We start from the raw sequence: 27,500 nt of genomic DNA, 5'->3' as shown, positions 1-27,500 counted from the left end.
CCTTTCGATAACACACCCATATCGGTTTAGCCTAAGACAGTAATTCTTAACCTTTTTTTGCTCGTAGATGCTATGGTGTACGGTTTCCTGAACTTCGAGTTGGTGCCATCAACACTGAGTAAAACTGCCTGTCATCCACTACCAGCTTGGGCCCTGTGCCCCCCGTCCACACCCCCACCCTCCTTGGAAAGCACTGGATCTTCACGGGTTCCTGGAGATCAGGTCCGTCATCATGAGACAACCGTCTTATACCGAACTACCCTCACCCCTCACGCCCACTCGTGTCGGGCACAACGGGCCCCACACAAGTACGTGCAACCCCCCCCCCCCATATATATATATATATATATATATATACACACATTATATATATATATATATATATATATATATATATATATATACACACACATATATATATTACACACACACACACACACACACACACACATATATATATATATTGAGACATTCTGACAGGTTGATGTAAGCGGAATAGGAAACACAGGAGTCTTGGTCTTGAGTTTATTCCTGACTAGTTTCGCAGGTATGCTTTTTCAAAGGAATATGTGTACAAACGGGCTATGGGCATTATATACATGGGGTGGACCTCACCACCTCTCCGAGTTACCATAGTTGGTGGCGAATGTGAACATCATATTGTGGCTCACGTAACAATGAAGACATTTTTACAATTAAATATGATAACACTAATACCAAAGAAATTATTAATAGAAAATGTAACAATAGTAATGATAACGATGAAGATAAATATTTAAATAATAATATTAACAATAATAACAAAAATGATAGTAGCAATACAGGAAATAATAACAATAAAATAAAAGTAATAGTAATAAAAACAACAATAATAAAAATAAAAACGATAATACTAATAACCAAGAAATTAAAATTATTAATATTAATTATGACAATAATGGTGAAAACAATGATAATAAAAACGAATTTTTTTTTTTATAAATATTTAAATAGTAACAATAATAATAACAATAATGATAATAAAGATAATGAAAGTAATAATAATAAAGATGGTAATAATAAGAATAAAAACGTAATGATAAAATTATAAATATATAATGATAGAAATAATAAATAAATAATAGTTATAATAACAATGATAATAATAATAGTGTTGAAAATAAATATTAACAAATAGCATTAAAAGAATAAATCATGATAAAAAGTTGGGGCAAGGTAGCATGGAGGAACTTCAGAGTGAAAGGAAGAAAGCTGGAGAGGGTAGGCCGAAGTGGGAAAAAGGTAGGGCAAGTGTCGCGGTAGATTTTTGGACAAAAAAAAAAAAGGACAAAATCTACCGCGACACTTGCCCTCCAAGAATGGCTTCCCAGACCCTAAGTAGATACCTTTTTCCCACTTCGGCCTACCCTCTCCAGCTTTCTTCCTTTCACTCTGAAGTTCCTCCATGCTACCTTGCCCCAACTTTTTATCATGATTTATTCTTTTAATGCTATTTGTTAATATTTATTTTCAACACTATTATTATTATCATTGTTATTATAACTATTATTTATTTATTATTTCTATCATTATATATTTATAATTTTATCATTACGTTTTTATTCTTATTATTACCATCTTTATTATTATTACTTTCATTATCTTTATTATCATTATTGTTATTATTATTGTTACTATTTAAATATTTATTAAAAAAAAAAAAAAAAAAAAAAAAAAAATCGTTTTTATTATCATTGTTTTCACCATTATTGTTATAATTAATATTAACAATTTTAATTTCTTGGTTATTAGTATTATCGTTTTTATTCTTATTATTGTTGTTTTTATTACTATTACTTTTATTTTATTGTTATTATTTCCTGTATTGCTACTATCATTTTTGTTATTATTGTTAATATTATTATTTAAATATTTATCTTCATCGTTATCATTACTATTGTTACATTTTCTATTAATAATTTCTTTGGTATTAGTGTTATCATATTTAATTGTAAAAATGTCTTCATTGTTACGTGAGCCACAATATGATGTTCACATTCGCCACCAACTATGGTAACTCGGAGAGGTGGTGAGGTCCACCCCATGTATATAATGCCCACAGCCCGTTTGTACACATATTCCTTTGAAAAAGCATACCTGCGAAACTAGTCAGGAATAAACTCAAGACCAAGACTCCTGTGTTTCCTATTCCGCTTACATCATATATATATATATATGTGTGTATATACATATATATATATATACACATGTACGCACACACATATGTATGTGTATATATATATATATTGGGGAAAGTGAAGACTGGGTAGACTAGGGCGCTAACGTCTGGAGGCAATGATGTAGAGGCAGAACGTTCGAAACTCCAAGAGTCAGAGTGTGACGTCAGTAGGGGCATTTGGTCTTATCTCCCCCCACCCTCGTTCCGAAAGAGGCTCTCATGACTACTCACCTCGCAGAGCGGGACACGAAAGAAATACTACTACTACCACTAATAATAATAATAATAGTAATAATGATAAGATGATAAATAACATTCGGTCTCACGGTCTGAAAGGTGTCTGTATAGACCGATATACGGTTCAGACCAGACATTCTTTCACCTCCCCCCCCTCTGGCGTTTAAATTCGTCTCTTGTTTATTCTGACAGCCACCAGACGATTTTGTTTAACCAAGGAAAACACCTGTAAGTGTTCCAGTTTTAGAGGTTCCGAATAGACAAATGTGTATGTTGTCAACCCCAAGATCTAAGAATATAAGGTCTAACCACTTCCGACCGAATTTCGAGGGAGTTGGCGCAGCGAGCCCGTGAACGTCACTTGGCTGTTCAAAGTGGGGTTAGCGGGTCCTATAGCTGTCAGTTGAAGTTGGTCCGTCGTTCGAAAATGACGTCGCCTTCGCTCGCACCGCTCCACTCAATTATTTATATTCTGACAAATATTATATAAAATATATATATATAATATATATAAAATATTATAGTTCCTGTCTATATATATGAATATATAATATATATGATATATAATATATATATATAATATATAAAATATTATAGTTCCTGTCTTCCTTGGCGTTTCACAGTTTTCTTCAATGTATCACAAAGAGAAAATGGACGCATCTAAATGACGTCAGAAGCTGCGCAGAACTACCCCAGCGATTAGACCTGTTTACTTAGACCTTGGTCAACCCCTTCGGTGTCCAGCGTGCACAATCGCGCACGCACGCACGCATATGGAGTGAGCAGTACTTCATCGTCTTAAGTGAATTATCGAGGGATATTCTCCATTGTCCTCGGGATCTGCTCCCAAGGAACATTCTATTGTCCCCAGTGACCAGAGGACTAGGCTTTCCAGACAACGCCCAGAACACCTGCGCGGACAATAAACTTGCGCTTCCCGACTAAAATAGAAGCGTCTACTGTCATCCTCGCCGCGACAATTTTTTTTAACCCAAATGTGAGTATGACAACTCTTGTACATATGTATAAAAATAGTTATTCTGGCAAAAAAAAAAAAAAAAAAAAAAAAAAGGCTTCTTCGGAGGTTGCATGTATGTATAAACCAAGGAAGACTGGATCATTAAAGCAGAGACCGCGTCGAGTTTGCTTTTCCAGACCAGTACTCAATTACTCAATGTTGATGGGAACTACAAATCTACATATATGTGTTCGGCATTCTAACTCAAGGTGCCATCTGGCTTTTCCTCTTTGTCTTCATGGCACATTTCCCCCTCAGACCCTATCCTAGCCTGTCCTCCTTCTGTACCTAGTATTTACCAAGATCTAAGAATATAAGGTCTAACCACTTCCGACCGAATTTCGAGGGAGTTGGCGCAGCGGGCCCGTGAACGTCACCTGGCTGTTCAAAGTGGGGTTAGCGGGTCCTATAGCTGTCAGTTGAAGCTGGTCCGTCGTTGGAAAATGACGTTGCCTTCGCTCGCACCGCTGCACGCAATTAGTTATATTCTGACAAATATTATATAAAATATATATAAAATATTATAGTTCCTGTCTATATATATGAATATATAATATATATGATATATATATATATATATATAATATATAAAATATTATAGTTCCTGTCTTCCTTGGCGTTTCACAGTTTTCTTCAGTGTATCACAAAGAGAAAATGGACTCAGCCAAATGACGTCAGAAGCTGCGCAGAAGAATTCCAACGGTCTGACCTGTATATTTAAACCTTGGTATTTACCTAGTTGTATTTTGCGGGACGAGAGCTATGCTCGTAGTGACCCTTTTTCGTATCTCTCCACGTCCAGTTTGTTCTTAAAATCGTTCCCCATTATTTTGGAAATGTAGCGAAATGCCTGGTCGATCCTACGAGTTTGGCGCAATGCAATTTGGCATAACGCAATTTGGCAAAGTAGGAATCCATCTCCCTAGGTTGCAATTGTCGGATTCAAAACGGTAATTTCACAAACATTAAATGCATCATCAATATTCATATTGCTGACAACCGGGAGCTATCATATTTCAATATATATATTTCTCTCTATTGGAAAATAGAAATTCTGACACCCAAAGCACTTTGTAACATTATGTTATATATTCGAAAGTAGCTTTGTTCTGGACATTGGAGACTTCCAAATCTGAAAGTCACAAGAGAGTTACAAATGTCTGAACATTGCGCAGAAGACGCACAAGAAAGTTGAGGAAATATACGTGCTTCAGTAAGACAATCAAAATATCATGTATAAAGGAAAGAATATAATAGTTAAAGTCATATAGAACATGAACACAAAAACCGATATTTTCCTAATGTCTCCCCCCCCCCCGACTTAAAATATTTCGGATCCCTTCCTTCAATTGTACTTTGGATCGTTACGTTTCCCCAAGATATACTGCCACCGTGATTGTTGTCCTTGATACATTCCCCGTGATTTTTTTAACGTAAACAAAAGAGAATTGAGTGGGAGTCGATGCCAAGGTAAATCCCACACCGACTATACTGAACTGAACTAAACTCTTGCTCCCTACTCAACACCCACACAACGGCAGCAGCAGCCCTGCCCCTGGCAACCGCCTTAACAACGCCATCCACCTGCCGTGCTACTGCTGTTGTTCCTGCGCCCTCTCCTCACGTTTGGACAGAACTTGAAAACGCCTGCTCCTAACCCACTCATCACCGCAAGAAAGTTTGACTCATTTCCGCCCTGATTAACGGCAGTTTACACTGTTATTGGGGTGATGGTAGAGATGACTAATTTGAAATATGTCTCGATATTTTCTCCATTCAGACCTGTCATTCCACTGCCACCAAGTAGCAGCACAATATAATTACCGAACGACACTTTCCCACACCCACATTCGTCTTTCTTCATATTTCCCATGGACCGTCATCGACTTTTCCCGCCAAATGCAGACATCTGTCGGTTCTGTCACCATGCAAGCGATGTAATCTATCGCCATATCAATTCATATGCATCATCATCACGTACTATAATAGCAGATACCTGAACCCAAGCATGATATATTAAATCTACGCAAATACAGTATGTCTATCGATGTTGAGTACCTGATATATTAGTAGTTCCTCCCAAAATAAAAATGAAAAAATCTTTCGTACACAAAATTGTACTTCTGCCATGATGATGAAATATATATTTGCCTACGTCTGGTATATCTTGGGGCAGGTTCGAGCGTTCGCAAATGTAGTTGGCGTTAAGAGCCTTTACCGTTGGAAGTCCGACACTACGTCCCACTCAGCGTGCAAACTTCACTAACACCGCATGATATCACTTTCCCTTCGGGCAACATATGAGCTCAAACAGCTCAGCTGGGAGGGTAATCGCTGTCAATCACGAGTTCAGTTCGTGATCCAAGACCAATGGTAAACAACAATCCAAACCGAGAGTACAAACAAGTAAAACATACATAAAGAAGTAAAATTTTCCAAACAAAACAATGGACAACAAGAATCAACTGAACATAGGTAAAAATATATAAAGTAACACAAAATCAAAACCTGAGATGAGATATTATTACGACATGACTACTATACAAAAATAGGCAGATATACAAACAAAATGAGATTTGCAAATTCCTTTTAAATTGTTAAAGAAGAAAAGTTAATAAACCAAGCCTCACAATATCTTTGCAACCACCACAAAAGTTTTGAAACTGAAATACCCTACTTGTACCATCATCATCACTTATACAGTGTGTTGGCATCTGATGTTGCACGATTTAATGTAATTTAATTACTTTATCTTATTTAATTTTATTTTTGCTATGTACCAACACAGAATCAGCCTGTCAATATACATTAATTTCTCTTCAAGTGCAACCACCACACAAGACATAGAACACATTATACTGCACTGTCCTACATTCACCCTTTCCACATTGCAGCATACAATCTTTTCACTGAGTGACTTAGTCTGAACCAATGGCTATGATCAGTTTTCTGAAGGCTGTGGGTCTCCTGCAGAAGAACCATGCAATGGATTGACTGGTCTTTCCTATATAGTTTATTAAATCTCTTCTTAAAATACTTTGCAGTTTAGCCTTCTATTGCTTCTAGTAGAAACTGGAGAGGTACATACATATACCAAGGCTTCTTCCCCCTTCCAAGGGAGGTAGCCAAAAAGGGGAAGGCATAAAAACACTCCCACCCATTTCATCCCTAAATACACTCCACACCCCTCCCACCCTTCCTCTCATCTGAGCACCTCCTGGATGACGGGTCATCCCTGCACCCTGCCCACCGCCCTGGGTCAGAAGCAGTGTCGCAAGACACAGTACATCCACATACCATCCACCAATCTTTCTTTTTCTTGAAGGGTTTCTGCAGCTGTTATAGCAACTAGGATAGACTTGCTATAAACAATCTTTCTGTTCTAAATCTAAACTGTTTTTTTGATAAAAGAAAAAATAATAAAATAAGATAAATAAATAGATAAATACATATACCAAAGGCTTTTTCCTCCTTACATGGGAGGTATCCCAAGTCAAAGGCATAAATCCACCTCCACCCATTTCATCCCACATATTCCAACCATACTTCTCAGGCATTTCATCTCAAACACATTTAAACTTCTCTCTTATGTTCCATGTTTCTGCCCCATATAGTGCTGTCAGCACAATCACCCTTTTATACAATCTCCTCTTAGTATCCATTCACAAACATCTATTTCTCATTACATTTTTTAATCCCCCAAGGCATTTACTTGCTTCTCTCAATCTATATTCTACCTCCCCTTCCAATCCTCCCTGTCCATTTTTCTCTTATTAGTTTCTCCAGTTTTTTGTATAGAATGCTAGTTAGTGACACTGGCTAAGTACTACAAATATATGGCATGAGTAAATTTACAGCAAGAGAATTGAGTGATATATGGAAATGGATTTGAGATAGGAGTTTGTGATGCCACCATGCTTTTGAAAGTTTACCTTAATTAGGACATCAATCAATAAATCAGGTAGTGCCCTATGGCACTGAGTTTCAAACTTGGTCCATAATTACATGAACCTGGGTTAATTATTTAAGAGTTACCAGCAACTGTTACTTCCCCTGTCTATAGAAACATAGCAACAGTGATGGATTTGGTTTATCTAATGACATGAGTTCTGTACTTTGAAAACTAATGAAGCACTGGCAACAACTGGATCAATAATGTAAACAATGCTGCTGCTACTTTTCTTGTAGGACTCATGCAATCTACCATTATTCATGTACTTTTGAATTTCTCCTCCTTGTAAAGGTGAGGCTGAGTCAAAGCACACACCCACACCAAAAGACCCCCTCATCCATCCACCCACCACTACCACTAGTTCTCAAATAAATGGGTGTAGAGGTAAAGCCACTAAGAGTGTCCTGAATTAATATCGGAATCCAAGAGTTTGGAATTATCTGAATCAGACCAATTCACAGCTAGCCCTGTGACAAACCTAAAAGATCTTACAAATACCTTACTTAACTTCATAGAAATCTATATACATATATAGCCTACAGGTACAACTTGGAAGTCATTAAACTTATATTTAAAGAAAACTTAGACTGTTCTAGTGGTTTATTCAGAAGCATTTTGGCCTCACATTTGCTTAGTTGTGGGTTACATAAGAACATAAGAATGAAGGAGATTGCAAGAGACCATAAGGCCTACACTAGGCAGCTCCATATCCATCACCACCTGTCATCCCCATCCATAAAGTTGTCTAATCGTTTCTTAAAACAGCTGATAGTTTCAGCGCTTACTACATGGTTACTAAGTTTATTCCATTCGTCGACCACCCTATTAGTAAACCATTTCTTCCCTATTTCCTATTGCCTTCGTAAGGCAAATTTCGAGTCCATGTATCATTTTGTTCATTCTTCTCTGTACTGGTTCAAATCCTGCACTTCTTTCCAAGTCCTAGTAGTGACTGTTACCTGCCCCAACAATCCAAGTGCATAGGGCAAAGATGATGGCCTCAGCTGCAGCTACACCACACTTCCTGGCATAGATTCCTTACCTTTGACTGTCCCCCACTATCCAGGCAGTGTGGCAGGAGACAGGAATGATTCTCCATCCATGAAGTATTAAGATGGGAGGAGCATTAAATTGATTTTTATGGATTTGAAGTGGGTGTGTGCCTTGGTTCATATCATATACCCTTACTGATATTATGTACTGACTCTTGTGGATTCAACCTATCTCTAGGTGTGGTATTCTATTGAGTTCAGCCACCATACGCTCCTACTAAACTTGCATATATATACTACAGTATATTTATTACTACCTTGTAAGACCAAAACTTCGTTCAGGGATTTTTTTTTTTTTTTTTCTTGATCCCTAATGCACAAGTTTATAAGTGAAACACCACAAGCCAAAACCTGGAGAACATAAGATGTCAGAACAAACAAAACTTTACTGACCTGTACAGCCTGTTGCTTATCTTTGTAGAAAATAAGGGCCCTTCCTTGAACAACTGCCCATACAGCCTTCCAAGAACGATCACCAGATTTCTGAAAGTACACAAAACATGTGCCTAGGTTGTAATAATAATTCCATATGTGCAACAGATAATAAAAGAAAATATGTTTGCTTAGGGAAATATACAGAAATAAAAAGTGGAATATAAGCACATAACTGCAAAACAATACCCATCTCATATCAGATGAACATCAAGAGCATAAAAAACAAGAAATATAAAAATCTTCCTTCACAACTGCAACATACGTGTAGTACAAATACAAGCGTGTCAGGAGTACTTATCCCAGACTTGCAAAACAAATCTATCTATATACCAAGGGCTTTTTACTCCTTATATGAGAAGTAGCTAAGTCAAAACGCAGGTACCTACTCCCACCCACCACCCTTTTTTCCCTCTCATCTTAGCTCCTCATGGATCACAGGTCATCCCTGCAACCTGTGAGACACATTCTCATGTTACAGCAAATATTGCAACTCTAACTATCCAGCACAAGTAAACTAAATAATTATCCTGACAAAAGGAAAAAATTTTGATGACAAAGTCCTTAACCACTTCAGAATGGTGATGCCTACGTAGGTGTTATGAGGTGTGAGTTTACCTAGTTGTATTTTACAGGAAGGGGAGCTACGCTCGTGGTGTCCCACCTTTGTATCTCGGAGTATCTAGTTTGCTCTTAAATTCATGAATGGTTTTTGCACACACTATTTTTTCATCCTGTTTGTTCCAAGTGTCCACCACTCTATGTGGAAAACTGTTCTTATTCAGATCTCTTCTATAACTATGTTTTTTGAGTTTCTTTCCATGTCTTCTTGTGTTTCTCTTGTCCCAGTTTAACAAGTCCTCTCTATCGAGTATTTCTGTGCCCTTCATGATTCTATAGATGGTCAGTAGGTTGCCTCTCTCTCTCTTCTTTGCTCCAGAGTTGCTAACTCCAATTTAGCCAGTCTCTCCTCCTATATCAAGTTTGAAAGTGCTGGAGCCATTTTTGTGGCTGCTCTCTGGATTCTTTCTATTTTCTTTATATTCTTTTTGGTACTGGGTGACCACAATGTCAATGCATATTCTAGTCTAGGCCTTATAAGTATGACCAATATTTTTCTAATCCTTTCTTTGTCCAAATATGTAAATGCCATTTTTATTGATCTTAGCAAGTTATAGTATTCTCTGACAATTTTGTTTATTTGTTTATCATAAGACAAGTCGTTTGAGATAATTACTCCCAAATCTTTTTCAGATCCCACTTTCTTTACCTCCTTAGTTCCAATTCTATATTGCTCTGATATTCTATTTTTACTTTTTCTAAACTCCACTATGCTGCACTTCTTAATATTTAAGTCCACTTCCCATTTCTGACTCCAATTCTGCAAAGAAGCTCATGTAACATTGCACATCATCATCCATGTCATTCACATAAATAACAAACATTATTGGAGCCAATACAGATCCTTGCAGAACTCCACTGATCACCTCTTTCCAACCTGAATATTTTTCTCTGAGTACTACTCTCATCTTTCTACCAATCAGGAAGTCCTCCATTCATTCTAGTAGGTTCCCTTGTATCCCTCCTATATGTTCCAGTTTTTTTGAATAATTTTTTGTGTGGTACCTTGTCGAAGGCTTTTTGTAAGTCCAGGAAAGCACAATCAGTCCATCCATCCCTTTCTTGCACTATGCCTATTAGTTGAGTGGGTACACAAGGATGCCAGCAAAGGCATAATAGATGAGAGGGATGGATGGGTAGACTGTGCCTATCTAGACTTACAAAAGGCATTTGACAAAATACCACACAAGAAATTAATATGAAAATTAGAATCAATAGGTGGCATCACAGGTAAATTATTAGAATAGATGGAAGATTTCCTGACTGGGAGAAAAATGAAAGTAGTAATTAGAAACAAATACTCGAAATGGGAAGAAATGAAAGTGGTGGCTCCAATCATGTTTACCATATACATAAACGACATGGATGAAGGAGTTGAATGTTATATGAATTTCTTCGCAGATGATGCAAAAATATTAAAGAAAGTAAGAACAGAAGAGGACTGTGATTCATTACAATCAGACCTAGACAAAATCTGGAAATGGACTCAAAAGTGGGAAGTGAACTTCAATATCAAGAAGTGTAGCATGCTGGGTTTTGGAAAAAGCAAAAACAGAATTTTAAAAAATTACAAAATTGGCAAAGAAGAAATAAAAACATGCACTCGGAAAGGGACCTTGGAGTATTAATCAGCAAAGACATGACACCAGATAAACATATAAACAAAATGGTGAAACCTACAACCTATTAAGGTCAATGAAAGTGGCATTTGACTACTTGGATGAAGAAATGATTAAAAAAATATTAGTTACATTGATTAGACCAAAGCTGGAATATGCAGCGACATTATGGACACCCAGTACTAAAAAGAATATAAGGAAACTAGAAAGAATAAAGAGAGCAACAACAAAGTTGGCACCAGCTCTTTCCAATTTAACATACGAACAAAGATTATTGAAATTGGAACTACCAACACTAGAGCAGAGAAGAGAAAAAGGTGATCTACTGACTATATTCAGAATCATGAAAATAATGGAAATCCTTGACAGGAATGATTTACTAAGAAATTACAATGGAAAAATAAGAGGTCATGAAAAGAAACTCAAAAAGGAAAACTGTAGGAGAGATCGGAAAAAGAATAGCTTTCCACACAGAGTGCTGGATATGTGGAATAACTTACTGTAGATAAAGAAACAGTGTGTGCAATACTATTCAAGATTTTAAGAAAAAACTTGATGCTGAAAGATACAAAGATGGGTCACTAAGAGCAGAGCTCCCTTCCCGTGTAATACAACAAGGTAAAACTAGGTAAATCGGCATCTTGATAATATATTATTTTTGTAGTTGTACATGAGTTACCCCTGGATTCTGTGAACTGGTTTGATCACATTTTGTGTGTTTATTACTCAGAGTAAAAGAGAATGAGTAATACAGCAGTGACTTTATATTTTATAATGTGAGCAGTGTGCTGAATTGTACATATGGCAGCTAATGATGCATGTGAGAATTTGACTTGTACTGAAATGGTTAAACAACTAAAGCGCTGCCCATCACAAGATTTATCAAACATAAAATGAGCATGAAATAGGAAGAAAAACCTTAAAATCACAGACCATGAAACAACTTGTGTACTAACATGGAGCACAATCAAGATCATAATTTATCAATCTTGCTTCTCTCTTGCAGGAGACTCCTTGCCTCTAGGAAACCAGAAAAGGGGACAAATGTTAGTATAGTGGTTAGTATAGTGGTTTGACTGTAGTTGGGCAGGCTTATGGGAGTGTTTTGACTGAGAGGATTAGAAGAGGAACAGAGGGAGTAATTGATGAGGAACATTGTGGGTTTTCGAAAGGTAGGAGTTGCATGGATTAGATTTTCGGAGTAAGGCAGATATGTGAGAATGCTTTAGGAAAAGGTAAGGTATTTTTTTGGGCCTTTACGGATTTGGAAAAGGTTTATGATAGAGTAGACAGAAAGGCACTGTGGGAGGTTTTGAAGATATATGGGATTGGGGGAAAGCTATTAAGGGCAGTCAAGATTTTTTATGAGAGTAGTAGAGCCCATGTTTGAATGGGAAATGGAGAGAGCTAGTGGTTTGAGGTAAAAGTGAGACTACATCAGGGATGTGTCATGTTGCCATGGGTGTTCAATGTGTACATGGAGAGGGTGGTGTGGGTAGTAAAGGTGAGGGTATTGGACAGAGGACTGGGGATTTTGAATGAAAAAAAAAAAAAAAAAAAAGTGAGAGAGAGAGAGAGAAGAGGGAGGTGAGCCAGTTGGTATTTGCTGATGACCCTGCACATGTGGCATGATCAGGAGGGATCAAAGGAGTTAGTATTTGAGTCTGGAAAAGTATGTTAGGAGAAAGTTGAAGGTAAATGTGGGTAAAAGCAAAGTGATGAGTTGTACAAGGGTAGAGGATGGCAGTGAGTTGGAAGTCTAAAAGGAGAGAGGCTGGAGAAAGTGGATAGCTTTAAGTATTTGGGGTTGTATGTGGCAGGAAAGGGAGGAATGGAGGTAAATTGTAGATTGTGAGAAGCAAGTAAATGCCTTGGCGGATTAAAATGTGTCATGAGAAATAGGCAATTGGGAATGGATGCAAAGAGGAGATTGTATGAAAGGTAATTAAGCTGACAGCATTGTATGGGGCAGAGACTTGGAATTTAAAGAAGCAGAGAGGAAAAGTTTAAATGCATCTGAAATGAAATGTCTCAGAAGTATGGTAGGGGTTACTAGGTAGGATAGGTTGAGAAACAAGGAGGTGAAGAGGAGAGTGATGGGTTGGAAAAGGAGATGGCAAACAGGGCTGATGAACAATCATTGGGATGGTTTGGACACATGGAAAGAATGAGAGAAGAAAGATTAGTAAAAGAGGTGTGGAAGGCAGAGATGGATGGAGTGAACATGAGGGGGCAACCAAGGATGAGATGGATGGATGGGGTGAAGGGGGTGCTGAGCAGGATGTCTATTGAGCAGACAGGGCTGATGAAAGATTATTGGAATGGTTTGGACATATGGAAAGAATGAGTGATGAAAGATTAGTAAAAGAAGTGTGGAAGGCAGAGTTGTGAATCTGAGGGGACGACTGAGGATGAAATGGATGGATGGGGTGAAGGGGGGTCCTGAGCAAGAGGGGAATGTCTATTGAGCAAGGAACTGAGAAGGGAGGAGATAGGGATGAGTGGAAAATGACTGTGTATAGAGGATACTGTTATGCAAAGAAGGGAGGGATGGGTGATGGGGGTGCTTATGTCTGAATGATATTTTGATGCAGCCTGAAGGGATTTCTCCCTCTCTGCTCTTTTTCTGCATGAGGGGATGGAGGGGGGGGTCACTGATTAAGTGAAGTGGCCTTGCTATGGATGTACTGTGTGTCTTGCTGCATTGCATTTGTCCCAAGGCAGTCGGCAGATGCAAAGAGGGGTGGAAGGAGTGGTGGAGGCGAGAGAAATGGGTATGTGCCTCTGACTTAGATACCTCCCTTATGAGGGGGAAAAAGCTCTTGGTATATAAATAGAACATTACAAACTCCCTGAGAGGGCTAGGACAGTAGCTCCTTGTGAAGGACTTTTCGAAAAAGGGAAATTAATGTAGTATGAACTCACTTTTTGCCCAGCAGGACTCAAACTGCCTCTATTCCTATCCTTTGCCACACGTAGCACTGCTCTAACCCACTTGGCCAATGAGCTCCCCAGAAATTAATATTTAATGCAATGAAATGAAGAAACCACAAAGGCAAAAGAGGAAAAGGATCTAGTAATCTGGATTATGAGTGATCTGTTGCTGTAAAAACACATTGATAGAATAATGGGGGCAGGGCTGGATTAACCATTAAGCAAAATAAACATGTGCTTCAGGCATCAAGGAATTAATTAGGCTTCTGGTAGAGTTTTGATTGAGAGGATTGGGAGAGGAACAGAGGGAGATTGGTGAGGAACAATGTGGGTTTAGGATAGGTAGGGGGTTGTGTGGATCAGATTTTTGTGGTGAGGCAGATATGTCAGAAAACTTTAGGAAAAAGGATGTTTTTTTGGCTTTTATGGATTTGGAAAAGGTTTATGACTTGGTAGATAGGAAGGCACTATGATAGGCATTGCAGATATATATATATATATATATATATATATATATATATATATATATATATATATATATATATATATATATATATATATATATATATATATATATATATATGGGATAGGAGGAAAACTGTTAAGAGCAGTCAAGAGTTTTTACAAGAGTAGTAAAGTCTGTGTTAGAATTAGAAATAGAGAGAATGAGTGGTTTGAGGTAAAGGTGGAACTTCACCAGGGAGGCTGTTCAATTTATACATGGATGGTGTGGTGCGAGAGGTAAATGCAAGGGTGGTGGGTCAGGGATTGGAGATGGTTAATGAAAATGGAGAAAAGTGGGGGATAAGCTAGTTGTTGTTTGCTGAGGACACTGCACTTGTAACAGGATCAGAGGAACGATTAAGGAAGTTAGCAATGGAGTTTGGGAAGGTGTGTAAAAGAACGAAGTTGAAGATAAATGTGGGTAAATGTAAGGTGATAAGATGTACAAGAAGATGGGGAGATATATATATATATATATATATATATATATATATATATATATATATATATATGTATATATATATATATGTACCGTATTTTTCGGACCATAAGGCGCTTCGTACCATAAGGCGCACCCGTAATTTGCTATTCCCCGTCCTTACATAAGGCGCACCTGACCATAAGGCGCAGCTGGTCTCGTCATCGGATAATCATGCTTATGTGAGTGCATTCAGAACTGATCATTTTCGTTGTCGAATGAGAAAAATCGTTTGGGATTTAGCAAAATTACAAAAATAAATGATATATTTTTTTTATTTTGGTCAGTGAAATCAGAATACCTCCATGGATGGTCTGCCCTACCAATACCCCTAAAAAACAACATAAACATGTTACGGGAATTGTAGGGAATAAAACCGGCATTAGCAGTTTTATTCCTGGAATTCTCTATTCACGTAAAAACACAAGATTACAAATGAAGGTAAATTTTTAGTTTCGACCATGGGCACAATATAGCAATAGAAAATTAATTATTAATTTTGTAAATTGTAATGTATCAACGTAATATGCAATTTTGTGAGCGGAAATAAAAAACGAAAAAAGGTACTAAAACAGATTTCGTAATTAACGAAGTCTTGTCGGACGAATGGTACGCCATGTTTGTTATGATAGATGCCGACGTCTAACCTAACCTGTGTTTAATAAATCGTTACCTGCAAATTAAATGTCATCCGGCTCGTCCTCGTTGTCGTCGTCGTGAGACGTTGGCGGGCTTTTCAACCACTCTCTCAGCTTGCGGGGTATACAGTTCCTATGCTACCGACTTTGTTCATTAGCATATTTGCTTGTAGCAAGGTACTTTTTTTTTCATTTCCGCCCACAAAATTGCATATTACGTTGATACATTTTAATTTACAAAATTAATAATTAATTTTCTATTGCTATATTGCGCCCATGGTCGAAACTTAAAAAATACCCAAATGACTACAGTCGGAGTGGAGCGAGACTATACCAATGTAGAATGGCTGTCTTTGTTGTAGACACTATCATGTCAGCCATGATAGCGTTAATGAATGTGGTGGCATGGACTCGAAAACTGTTGAAGTTTTCGCAATTTTCTTGTCAAGATACATGCATCTTGGTTATAACTTGGTTGTAACTTTTGCTAGGCCTATGCACTGTCGCCATCAGCAGGCTAGCTACGAAACGTGTGAAAATAGTACGTCACTGTCCGAGGCATTTTTTTGCACTGAAGCCACACATAAGGCACACCTCACGATAAGGCGCACCACCCAATTTTGGCGCCTTATGGTCCGAAAAATACTGTATATATATATATATATATATATATATATTTATATATATATATATATATATATATATATATATATATATATACACACACACACATATATATAAAAGTGTAGATGAGTTAACTCCTGGAATAAACTAGATGATATGGACTGGCCTGAAACCATAAATGAATTTAAAACTATGTATAATAGATGGAGAAAAAGATAAGGAATCCCATGAGCATAGTCCCTTTCCTACACACTAAACTTACTAACTCTGGAACAAAGAAGAGAAAGAGGCAATTTGATAACCATCTACAGAATTATGAAAGGAATGGAAATCCTTGATAGAGATGATCTACTTAAATGGGACAGAAGAAATACAAGAGGACATGAGAAGAAACTTAAGAAGGACAGTTACTGAAAAGATTTGAAAAAGAACAGCTTTCCACACAGAGTAATAAATACATGGAATAAATTGAAAGAGAAAACAGTGAGTGCTAAAACTATGCATGATTTTAAGAAAGAACTGGATGCGGAAAGATACAACTGCAGGTCACTACGAGCATAGTTCTTCTCTCACAAAATACAACTAGGTAAATACAACTATGTAAATATACTATCAATCAACCCGCTGCCTCATGTTCCTCTTCCGTGTTCCCAAGTAACCAGCAAAGCCACTGGATTGGCCCATAAATCAATCAAGAATGAAATATTGTATGTCTGTCTGGGTATGGCTAGGGTAGGATAGTATAAGATCTGGTGTGTGGTGTCTTGTCTGATGGTTGCATCAGGGGCAGTTTGTTTCTGTATCTGGGCTTATTCTGAGTTGATATTGTCTCAGTGCTTGATAATGACCTAAATGCATTCATGCTAATGTGGTTCTCACTGCTGTAGGGAGTAATTTTTCTGTGGAGCTAATGTATAGAGGGGTTTGATGGAACAGGGTGTTTGTTTGGTCTTGGAGGGCTTGTTTTGTGATCTAAGTGTGAATGTGTTTTTGTATGTGCTGTATGGTGCAGGTTCATGTGATGTTCTTTGGGAAGGACTTTGGTTTTTGTGTGTAGGTGTTCTATTGGGATGATTTTTGTGTATCCTGTTATTATTCTCAATGCTTTACTTCATATGGCTTGTGAGATGTCTATGTTTTCCTGATTGTTTGGAACCAAGCTGTAGAAGCATAATCAAGCATAATTCTTATGAACTACTTGTAGGCTGTGATTAGTTTACTTTTGCTGTCCAAATTCAATGTTTGCAACTTATTTTAGTATGTTTATATGTATGTATTATTTTAGTATGTTTATATGTATGTTAAAAAAAAAAAAAAAAAAAAAAAAAAATTGACGAAGCCCGAAGGGATTTCTCCCCGTCTTCTCCTTTTCTGCATGAGGGGACGGAGAGGGGGGTCACCGAATTTATGAAGCGGCCTTGCTGTGGATGTGCTGTGTCTTGCGACACTGCTGCTGACCCAGGGCAGTGGACAGGATGCAGGGATGACCTGTCATCCAGGAGGTGCCAAGATAAGAGGGGGGGAGGAGGGTGGAGGGGAGTGGAATATATGGGAAATGAAATGGGTGGGAGTGATTTCTATGCCTTTTTGTTTTTGGCTACCCCCCGTGTAAGGGGAAAAAGCCTTTGGTATATGTATGTATGTATGTAGCTTGATTCCAACTTGGTCTATAGCCTTATTTTCAAATTATCTTACTCAGATTTTAATTTATGTATTGTTCCAGCTTGGGCGATATCACTTTCTAGGCTATTCTAAGTAGGTCATAAGTATCAAAAGTGAGGCACATAATTTTTTAGTTCTCTTCCAAAGGAAGGGTTTAGCCATTCAATTTCACTACTAGATATTTCTTTGATACATGTCTGGACTGAGTAATGTTACTGTATAACACAAATAGGCAAATACACATGAGGGACTATAACTAACCTGATCTTTTTTTTAATTATGCCACTATAGAAAAAATATTGAAACTGGCTACACAATACTCAGAATGTATATAGACACCCTAAATGAAAAATAATGGGAAAAGTGTATGGATGATGATGATGATGATGATATGGTTTAACGTCACAAACTCCCCCCCTATCGGAAGGCGAGGACGGTGACCCTCACAGAGGGCTTTGTAGCGTGGAATTTAATGAACCATGCCCTTGGTTCAACTTCGCTGGTGGCAGGATTCAAACCACCATCCCCTCAACCTTCACCACAAGTAACGAAACCCTAACCCCTCAGCCAGCGAGCTTCCCTGATTAAGATACATTCATTTATTTACTGAGCACCATTTCAGAGTAATCAGAGCTACATCAAAATTCTGAAATAATTTTCTGTATTATGCCCTTAGATACTATCAACCTTCAACATCTATAGATGCATGGCTGCATTTCCTTTGTATAATGAAGTCCATGAAGTTCTCTACAACTGATGCATGCCTACCTTTCCGTCAACTAGAGTGAACTTGAGGTGAAGACTGCCCTGTCTTGCCACGTCTGACTGCAGTGACGCAGGGGACGGCAGCTCCGACACACACAGGGGCACCATCATTGGTGTTAAACTTGAGGTGGGTGTATTTAGACTGCCATCAACAACACATCTGAAAGATAGAGGGAATAAAACTTAGCATGTGATCTACATCTATCAAATCTGAAAAGGTAGAAAACTAACAATTCAGTAGGTATCCTATCTCTGCTGAAGAGATGTAAACCAAAGTGTTTCAACAAATAAATAAGTGAATAAATAAGTACATACATATACATATTCATATAAATATATATATATATATATATAAATATACATATATATAATATATTTTAACAACCACAATGCACTTTAATTCTAAGCCATCAACATCGGGAGACCCAATGCAGGCCACAAGCTGAAATTGAAATGCGGTGCTGCCGAGTCACTTGAATTGTGATAGCTGAGTTCGAGTCCTCGGCAGTACCGCATTTCAATTTCTGCTTGTGACCTCCATTGGGTCTCCCGATGTTGATGGCTTAGAATTAAAGTGCATTGTGGTTGTCAAAATGTATCTCTAATCACTGGGGCCCATTCAGTGTTGTACATATATATATATATATATATATATATATATATTATATATATATATATATATATATACATATATATATATATATATATATATATACACACATATATATATATATATATATATATATATATATATGCCATACACAAACACATAATATACACATATACATTCATATACCAAAATGCTTTTTCCTCTTCATATGGGGGTGGCCAAGACAATGCATACCCCAACCAACACTCAGGGTTGTTGTTTGGGTTGTATCAGTGTGCAATTGTATCTATGTCACTGGCTCAAATTGGTAAGGAGAGGAGAGCAGTTACTGTCTGTCAGCTTTCCATGTGTGAAAAAGTGTATGAAATACAAATGAAGTTGACAGATCTTGGCCCCGATCTGGAGACCATGTGCCCACTCAGGGCTGCACCTCCTGATGAAGCTGAGGGAGTTGATGGATTTTAAAAATTGGCAGCTTTGTTGTCCATCTCTCAGGACCACTACATGTACATATCTGTCACTGGTCTCAACCTCAAGATACTTCAACCTATCCCATACATCTGCAACCCTTTCCATAATGTATCTCAGTCAACCCTGTCATATGCTTTCTCCAAATCCATGAAAGCCCAAAAGACATCTTTATCCTTAGCAAAATATTTCCCCAATACCTATCTTGCTACAAAAACCTGATCTACACACCCTATTCCTTTCCTAAGCCCACAGTGCTCTTCCCCATATTACTCCCTCTTCCATTTCTAATCCTCTCAATTAACGCCCATACACTTCACCAATTACACATAAAAGAGTGATCCCTCTAAAACTTTTACATTCGTATCTTCCCCTTTTCCCTTGTACAATGTGTGTATACATACATACATATCTGTCTATATATCAGGAGCTATTTCCCTCTTTAAGGAAGGTAGCCAAGTCATCCATCACTCTTGTTTCCCTCTCATCTTAGCTCTTCATGAAGGGTCATCCCAGTCTCCTGCCCACTGCCTGGGTCAGAAGCAGCAATGCAGAAAGTAACAGCAGCACATATATATATATATATATATATATATATATATATATATATATATATATATATATATATATATATATATATACATATATATATATATATATATGACATAAGTAGGAGTAGGAAACATAGGAGTTTTATTCTGAGTTTATTCTTGAATAGTTTTGTAGGTATGTTTTCCTTTGAGAAAGCGTACCTGTGAAACTAGTCAGGAATAACCTCAGGCTAAGACTCCTGTGTTTCCTACTCCTACTTACATCAACCTGTCAGAATGTTTCAACACCCACCCACACACATATATATATATATATAAAACTAGTTAGGAATAACCTCAGGCTAAGACTCCTGTGTTTCCTACTCCTACTTACATCAACCTGTCAGAATGTTTCAACACCCACACCCACACATATATATATATGTGGGACTTTGTCAGGGATGTGTTATGTTGCCCTGGCTGTTCAAACTATACATGGATGGGGTGGTGCGAGAGGTGAATGCAAGGGTAGTGGGTCAGGGGTTGGAGATGGTTAAAGAAAATGGAAAAAAGTGGGAAATAAGCCAGCTGCTGTTTACTGATGACACTGCACTTGTAGCAGGATCAGAGGAGAGATTGAGGAAGTTGGTGACAGAGTTTGAGAAGGTGTGTGAAAGAAGGAAGCTGAAGATAAATGTGGGCAAAAGTAAGGTGATGAGATGTACAAGGGGAGAGAGTGACAGCAGGCTGGAGGTGAGCATTAAGGGTGAGAGACTGGAGGAAGTGAATAGTTTTAGATACTTGGGTGCCAATGTGGCAGGAAAGGGAGGAGTGGGGGTGGAGGTAGAATGTAGATTGAGAGAAGCAAGTAAATGCCTTGGTGGATTAAAAAGTGTAATGAGAAATAGACATCTGGGAATGGATGCTAAGAGGAGGTTATATAAAGGAGTGATTGTGCCAACAGCACTGTACGGGGCAGAAACATGGAACATAAGAGAGGAAGAGAGAAGGAGTTTGAATGTGTTTGAGATGAAATGTCTGAGAAGTATCATAGGGGTTACTAGGCTAGATAGAATGAGAAATGAGGAGGTGAGGAGGAGAACAGGGGTGGAAAGGGAGTTGAGAGACAGGGTTGATGAAAGAGTATTGGGATGGTTTGGACACATGGAAAGAATGAGTGAAGAAAGATTAGTAAAAGAGGTGTGGAAGGCAGAGGTGGAAGGAGTGAATATGAGGGGGCATCCTAGGATGAGATGGATGGATGGGGTGAAAGGGCCATTACAAGAGAGAGGAATGTCTGTTGAGGAAGGATGGGAGAGGACAGAAGACAGGGGTGAATGAAGAAGAGTTGTGTATGGATGATGCTGTGATGCATGAGGGGGAGTGGGTGGGGGATGGGGGGTGAGGAAGTATGTATGAGAAAAAATTTGACATAGCCCGAAGGGACACAAAATTTCTGGTAGTAGCTAGATGTTAATAGATGGTTTGTTTAAGTGGATGAACAATGATTCTGCCATCCATAACCTCTTTTTATTTTGTTCATGGGTTTCCAATTGTTTCTGGTGAGGGGATTACCATGAGTGTCATTATTGTGATGAAGGATGTGTTGTCACCCTTTTAGACAAGGTAATATTAGTTCAACCTACATATTGTGAATTAGGTGACTGAAGTCACCAATGTTGCAAGAATATTGATATACAAGTTTCACCTCTTGTAGGTGGGAGGCAGCTGTTTCTTACAACAAAACTTTATGTTCTTCTGGTTTTGTAAAAGATAATGAGTTTCAGAATGGTGTTAGAGTTGGTAGGGGTCATTTTGTTGTTATCTTTATTACTTTTTTTTCTGTAAGCAGAGGACATAAATTTTTTGTAGAAGAGGTTAGTGTATTTCTTGTGGTGAGAGATATTTTTTCATGAAATTGTCCAACTGGCACTGTATTCTCATCTACTATTTTCTAGGAGAGCCATTATATACAAAGAGTCATGAGAGGCTGCACAATTCTGCATTAGTGGCAGTCCAAATAGAGGAATGTGTGAGGGTTCTCTTTACGAATGAAATGATAACTCTCTTACAGTATCTATCACTAATGCCATTGTGTCACTATCACTAACACTACTGAGGAAGAAACCCAGCTTTATGGCCTTCATATATACTTCAGTGGTGAAAGAATACATACCATAATGAACTAAAATGTCCAAAATGGGGAGTTTATAGTTGACTTCAATTTCATAGGTGTAGTCATGGTAAGAATTACATTTAAAAGGATTCATGATTTGCAGAATTTCAACTTCACTGCTGGTGCTAGTGATGACATTATCTATATATCTAGCATACATAGATGGTTGAAGTTCAAGATTTAGTAAAACTATCCTCTTTTCTACTGTGCCCATATAAAAATTAGTGAAGAGGACACCAAAGGGGGACCCCATTGTAACACTGTGCATACATGTTGTCCTTTGGTCCATAAAAGTGCTTCCTACAAGTAATACACACATGAAGAGCATAGCATGTCTTCTAGTCTCATCAAAGGGGGGAAGGACTCTTCTCAATCTCTTTTATGGTACACTCTCCTATGAATTATGCTGATGGCCTCAACCATAGGGGTTGGTGAAGAGACTGACCACATCCACAGAATTGATAATTCCTGATAATGCATTGTAATATCAACACAATCATTGGGCATTGTCAGTTCTACGGATGTGGTCACTTTCTTCACCAATGAATGAGACCACTGACATAATCTTTAGGCGAATTTACCATGAAAGTGATGCAGAAGAGGCCCCCTTGCTGATAAGATTCATTAAATACCCCCCCCATCTTGAAGTCTCACTGTAGCTAGAGTTGAGGGGAATGAACATAAGAATAAAGGAGACTGCAAGAGACCATAAGGCCTACACTAGGCAGCTCCATAGCCATCATTGAGAGGCGGAGCTCACAGATGGCCCCAATTTAAGCCAGAGCTAGTTTACTCCCACTGCTCTACCACTGGTGAGCCCCCTCCTCATACAACTAAAATAATTCATAATGAAGACAAGAAGACTATGCAATGTAGTTCAGTTCGAAGCTTTAAGAATCATTTGGATAAACACCAAAGCAAGATGCTGTAATGATTATAAATAATTTTATATATATATATATTTATCATTTGTCTGTTTGATTCTCATTTATTATTAGTTATATGTCAATTCATTATTATCATTTACTATTTACCTGTTTGTTTATTATCTAACTATACCTATGCATTTATTTATGTATTTTATTATTTACATTATTATAGTTTTTATTTATTCATTTATCTATTCATCATTATTATGCTTTTTTGTGTGCATCCGACCTAGATATGGACCAAAAGGTCTCCTGTCGGCATGCTCCGCCTTTGTAATCCTTTGTAATCTATCCCTTTGAGCCAAGTAATCCTTTCACCTACTCACAACCTCTCCTTTCATTCCTATCTTCTTTATTTTCTCTTCCATACCTGAGAAAGATTGTACATGCATCTAAATCGTCCTTCAACCTAACCATCCATTTCATTCTTAGTCTCCCTCTCAATCTCACTCCACACACTTCTACTTTACACACTCCATTTACCATTTTCTTCTTATTCATTGTTTCCATATGCCCAAAATCATATAAATAATATCTGATCTACCCTATCTGACATCTTCCTTTCCACTCCCATTTTCTGCCTCAGAGATAATCATTTCCCTGTTATTCATTTGCAAAACCCATTGACCCCTTCATCTTCATCTGGAAGTGCAGTTCCTGGACGAGGCCCAAGATATCTATTAAATTCAACTGTATTTCTACAAATTTTCGCATAAAGAAACTGGCAACCAGCAACTGCTTCCCTCCTACTATTATCTATCGGCAACACACACTTCCACTCTCATAAAACACAAACAATAGTCCAGAGATCTATGGGCGGACCCAAGGACCGTTACACGCCATTGTCTGACTGCATGTTTATAGTCAGTGAAACTCAAAGCAGCAATCAGTCATTATTTTCTGCTTTGCTTTCGTATTTTTTCACTCTATCCTTTCTTGTAATGCCTATCACATTTTTCAATCCTTCCGTCTCAAGAGGATTCATTCTCCTCATCTCTGCCTCCCTTACATCCAAAGTCTCTGCTCTATACAGTGTTCTGGATAAACCCACTCTTTCTTACAACCTCCTTTTTATATTCATCCCGAAATATCTATTTTTCACGACATTTTTCATTACACCAAGTCACTTACTCACTTCCTTTACTCTATAATCCACTTCCACATTCATTCCTCCTTTCACTGCCTCGTGTGACCTCAAATATCTTAAGTCTCTACTTCCTTAGATTTTTCATTCTTCACACTCATTTCAATCAGCCTCCTACCATCATTATTTCTTGTACATGTCATCACTTCGTTTTTGGCCACATTCACTAATAATTTTTCTTTTTCCACACACCCTTCCAAACTCAAGTCACCAACTGATTTACTCTCGACAGAATAAGCCAAAAAGTGTCCTCTACAAATAATAATTGGACCAATTCCTCTATCTCCTCCATGCCTGGCCATCTCGCTAGGAAAAATAGACCTAAACAATTTTACACAACAAAAATATATAAACAATTTCCGGGTAATTTAAATATTACTAAACACGTCACTTAAATGTAAATTGTTCACACTTGTTAAGGTACAAAAACTATGTGATCTATTACTACTTACGGTCGTTCTTCAAGATCCGAGTCAACATCGGAGTCGGAATAGGGGCGATCTCCTGACGTGGCCTTCAGATACGAGACACGGCGTACCACGCGGTCATCTTTCAGATCTGTGGACAAAGAATCAAGTAACAATTACAAAATATTAACAAAGTTATCATCACAAAACGAAAGAGACAGAGAAAGAGAGAGAGAAAGTGGGGGGGAAGTACCATTGCATACTGACAGAGTATGACTTTTTGTTTACATTCTATTTTTGTTTTCGAGTTTATACTTTTGCCTTCTTTTTTTTATCCACTATGGAATGAGCTCAGCCATCCTTATCCTATGGGGGGGGGACAGGGATAACGTCGCTGTGCCCCCTGGACGCCGTAAATGGCAAATAAACAGGGCGGAGCGGGGGGCCTAGGGATCATCTCTTTTCGTATTCTTCTTTCAAGAAGTCGCTTTTTCTTCCATTCTTGCTAAAACCCATTTCTTCAAGGTCTAATATTATGATCAATCCATTTCTTGGATAGCCAATCCCAAATGAAAAGCTGGCCACTTTTCGTCATCTACTATCCCTCTGTTCCACCTTTTCAGTTTCATGTTACGTACTTCCCCCACTCGGAGAAGTCTTGGGCGGTGCCTCCTTCCAAAAGACTTTTTGAACCAAGGATTTTAAGGTAGCCGCCGTCCGAGTTCCCTGTCCATTTCTCCCGAGCCACGACCACCAACAACCCCTGAACGCTCGCTTAATCGCCCGGTGGCAATAGCCCTCTTTTATACACTACTATCTTTTCATTTTCTTACAGACATTCTTCCCCTCCCACAAAAACCGATCCCGCGCAAGCGGGTGGTCTTACCTTGCAAGTCGCAAGGTAGCATTGTGCCCTTAGTTCGAACTTACCACCAGGCAGCTTCGATCCACCTCTACACCTGACCTCTTGCCCAAGTAGCGACGCTTTAGGCCGCTGCGGCCAACGAACTCCGAGCTTTCCTGTCCTGTTGCCCTTCTCAAATCTCACCTTGACGGCCCAACTTCACATCTTTGGTGCAAGATCGGCTCCAAGGTCAGAAACGTTAGCTATTCCAGACGAATCACTAACTTCCACACTCACACACACACACACAAATTATAACATCAAATTCATCCACCGGTCTACAACTGCCCTCCTCAAAGCTCTCCTTTGCCACTTCTACGATTCAACCCCTTTGGTGTGTCATTGTCATCATGGATAGAACCGTTGAATTACTGGCGATAAAATAGAACCCATCTCCAGAGGAAACCCTGTAACTCCAACATAATAAGGGGAGGTAAATTATATATTTCTCTGTATGGTGACATCCCATGATTATATCAAACAAATCGAGTTAATAGTGTAGTGGTGGTGATGGTGGTTGGGCGAGGCTTGGAGGAGGGAGAGTGTTACTCCGCACTGACGCATCACGATCGAGATCCTGAAATCAACTCTCACCCCTAACCCGATTTCAGCCGAATGAAATCGCTGGGTTTATCCGAAACGAAGACCTACAAGATACATATAACAATATTCAAGGGTACAAACTCATCTTCAAGCCTGGTCGATAAATCTGTTGCAACATACTTCAGACAAGACAGGGTGGGAAGGTGTGTGTTGGGGGAAGGGGGAGCTTTGGCTCATTACTCGAGATACCGTTGAAATCTCCTTCCAGCGACATGACGCCACTACCTCCGCCTCTACCCCCCCCCCCCAACGCACACACACTCTGCAGCTCAACGAATTATGAGACAGGACGATACTATTGGGAATACAAGTTCTTCGTTATCTACCGACCATGTACTGGTGTTAAAGAGGTTCAAGTTCGTGCGTAACAGAAACAGAAATGTTAGCGCTAAGTCCTAACAGGAGTTAACTAGATATCCACTTGTTCACTGGTGACGGGTTGCAATATGACAGTGTTCTACTGACTGCATACCAACTAGTGTCGAAGAATTAGTTTTCCAACTGTAATATATATATATATTAAAAAAGTGTTGACAGTTGGTAACGAAGTGGCAATGAAACGCTTAATCCTTCTTCAGTGGATTTATATACTGTGTGTATACAAATTCCCACATTAGAACTGACGTGATTACATATGGGTTTCTTTTGTTTTGAATTTTTCAATTTCGGAAATCATCAATACTCGGTAAAAAAAAAAAAAAGGTTCGAAATAAACAAAGAAATCCCGGATATCAGAAATTTTTTTATCTCCCGGTATATTTCCGAAAATCGTATATTCTGAATATTGGAGATTTCCCAATTTTAGAGGTTCCCAAGAGAGAGAAATGTTTGTAGTCACGGTATGAGTTGTCCAAGGGAGTGTCCCAATTTCTGCCATAGACCCACGGTTCCGGCAACTATCCCGCCCGAAAGCTTCCGGGGATTAAAGCGCGGGGTGGCTTCTGGAGACTGAACAAGGGTACACTTCCTATTGTC

General features: G+C 38.4%; 1 protein-coding gene across 1 annotated transcript in view; it reads right to left on the bottom strand.

Annotated features, from left to right (window-relative positions):
* LOC143024082 (uncharacterized) overlaps positions 1-27,500 on the bottom strand; it is a 166,607-nt gene that overhangs the window by 27,339 nt on the left and 111,768 nt on the right. Inside the window, exons 11-13 of the mRNA XM_076182828.1 lie at positions 25,064-25,169; positions 18,758-18,914; positions 8,871-8,960 (exon numbers count right to left, since the gene is read on the bottom strand). Of these exons, the coding sequence (XP_076038943.1) occupies positions 8,871-8,960; positions 18,758-18,914; positions 25,064-25,169 (353 nt within the window). The remainder of the gene's footprint in view (positions 1-8,870; positions 8,961-18,757; positions 18,915-25,063; positions 25,170-27,500) is intronic.

Source organism: Oratosquilla oratoria, unplaced genomic scaffold (assembly GCF_046742065.1).
Source record: "Oratosquilla oratoria isolate Oo_2021 unplaced genomic scaffold, ASM4674206v1 SCAFFOLD89, whole genome shotgun sequence".
NCBI classification, from domain to species: domain Eukaryota; kingdom Metazoa; phylum Arthropoda; class Malacostraca; order Stomatopoda; family Squillidae; genus Oratosquilla; species Oratosquilla oratoria.
Note: the sequence above shows the minus strand (reverse complement) of the source record. Positions and strands in the feature narration are given on the sequence as shown.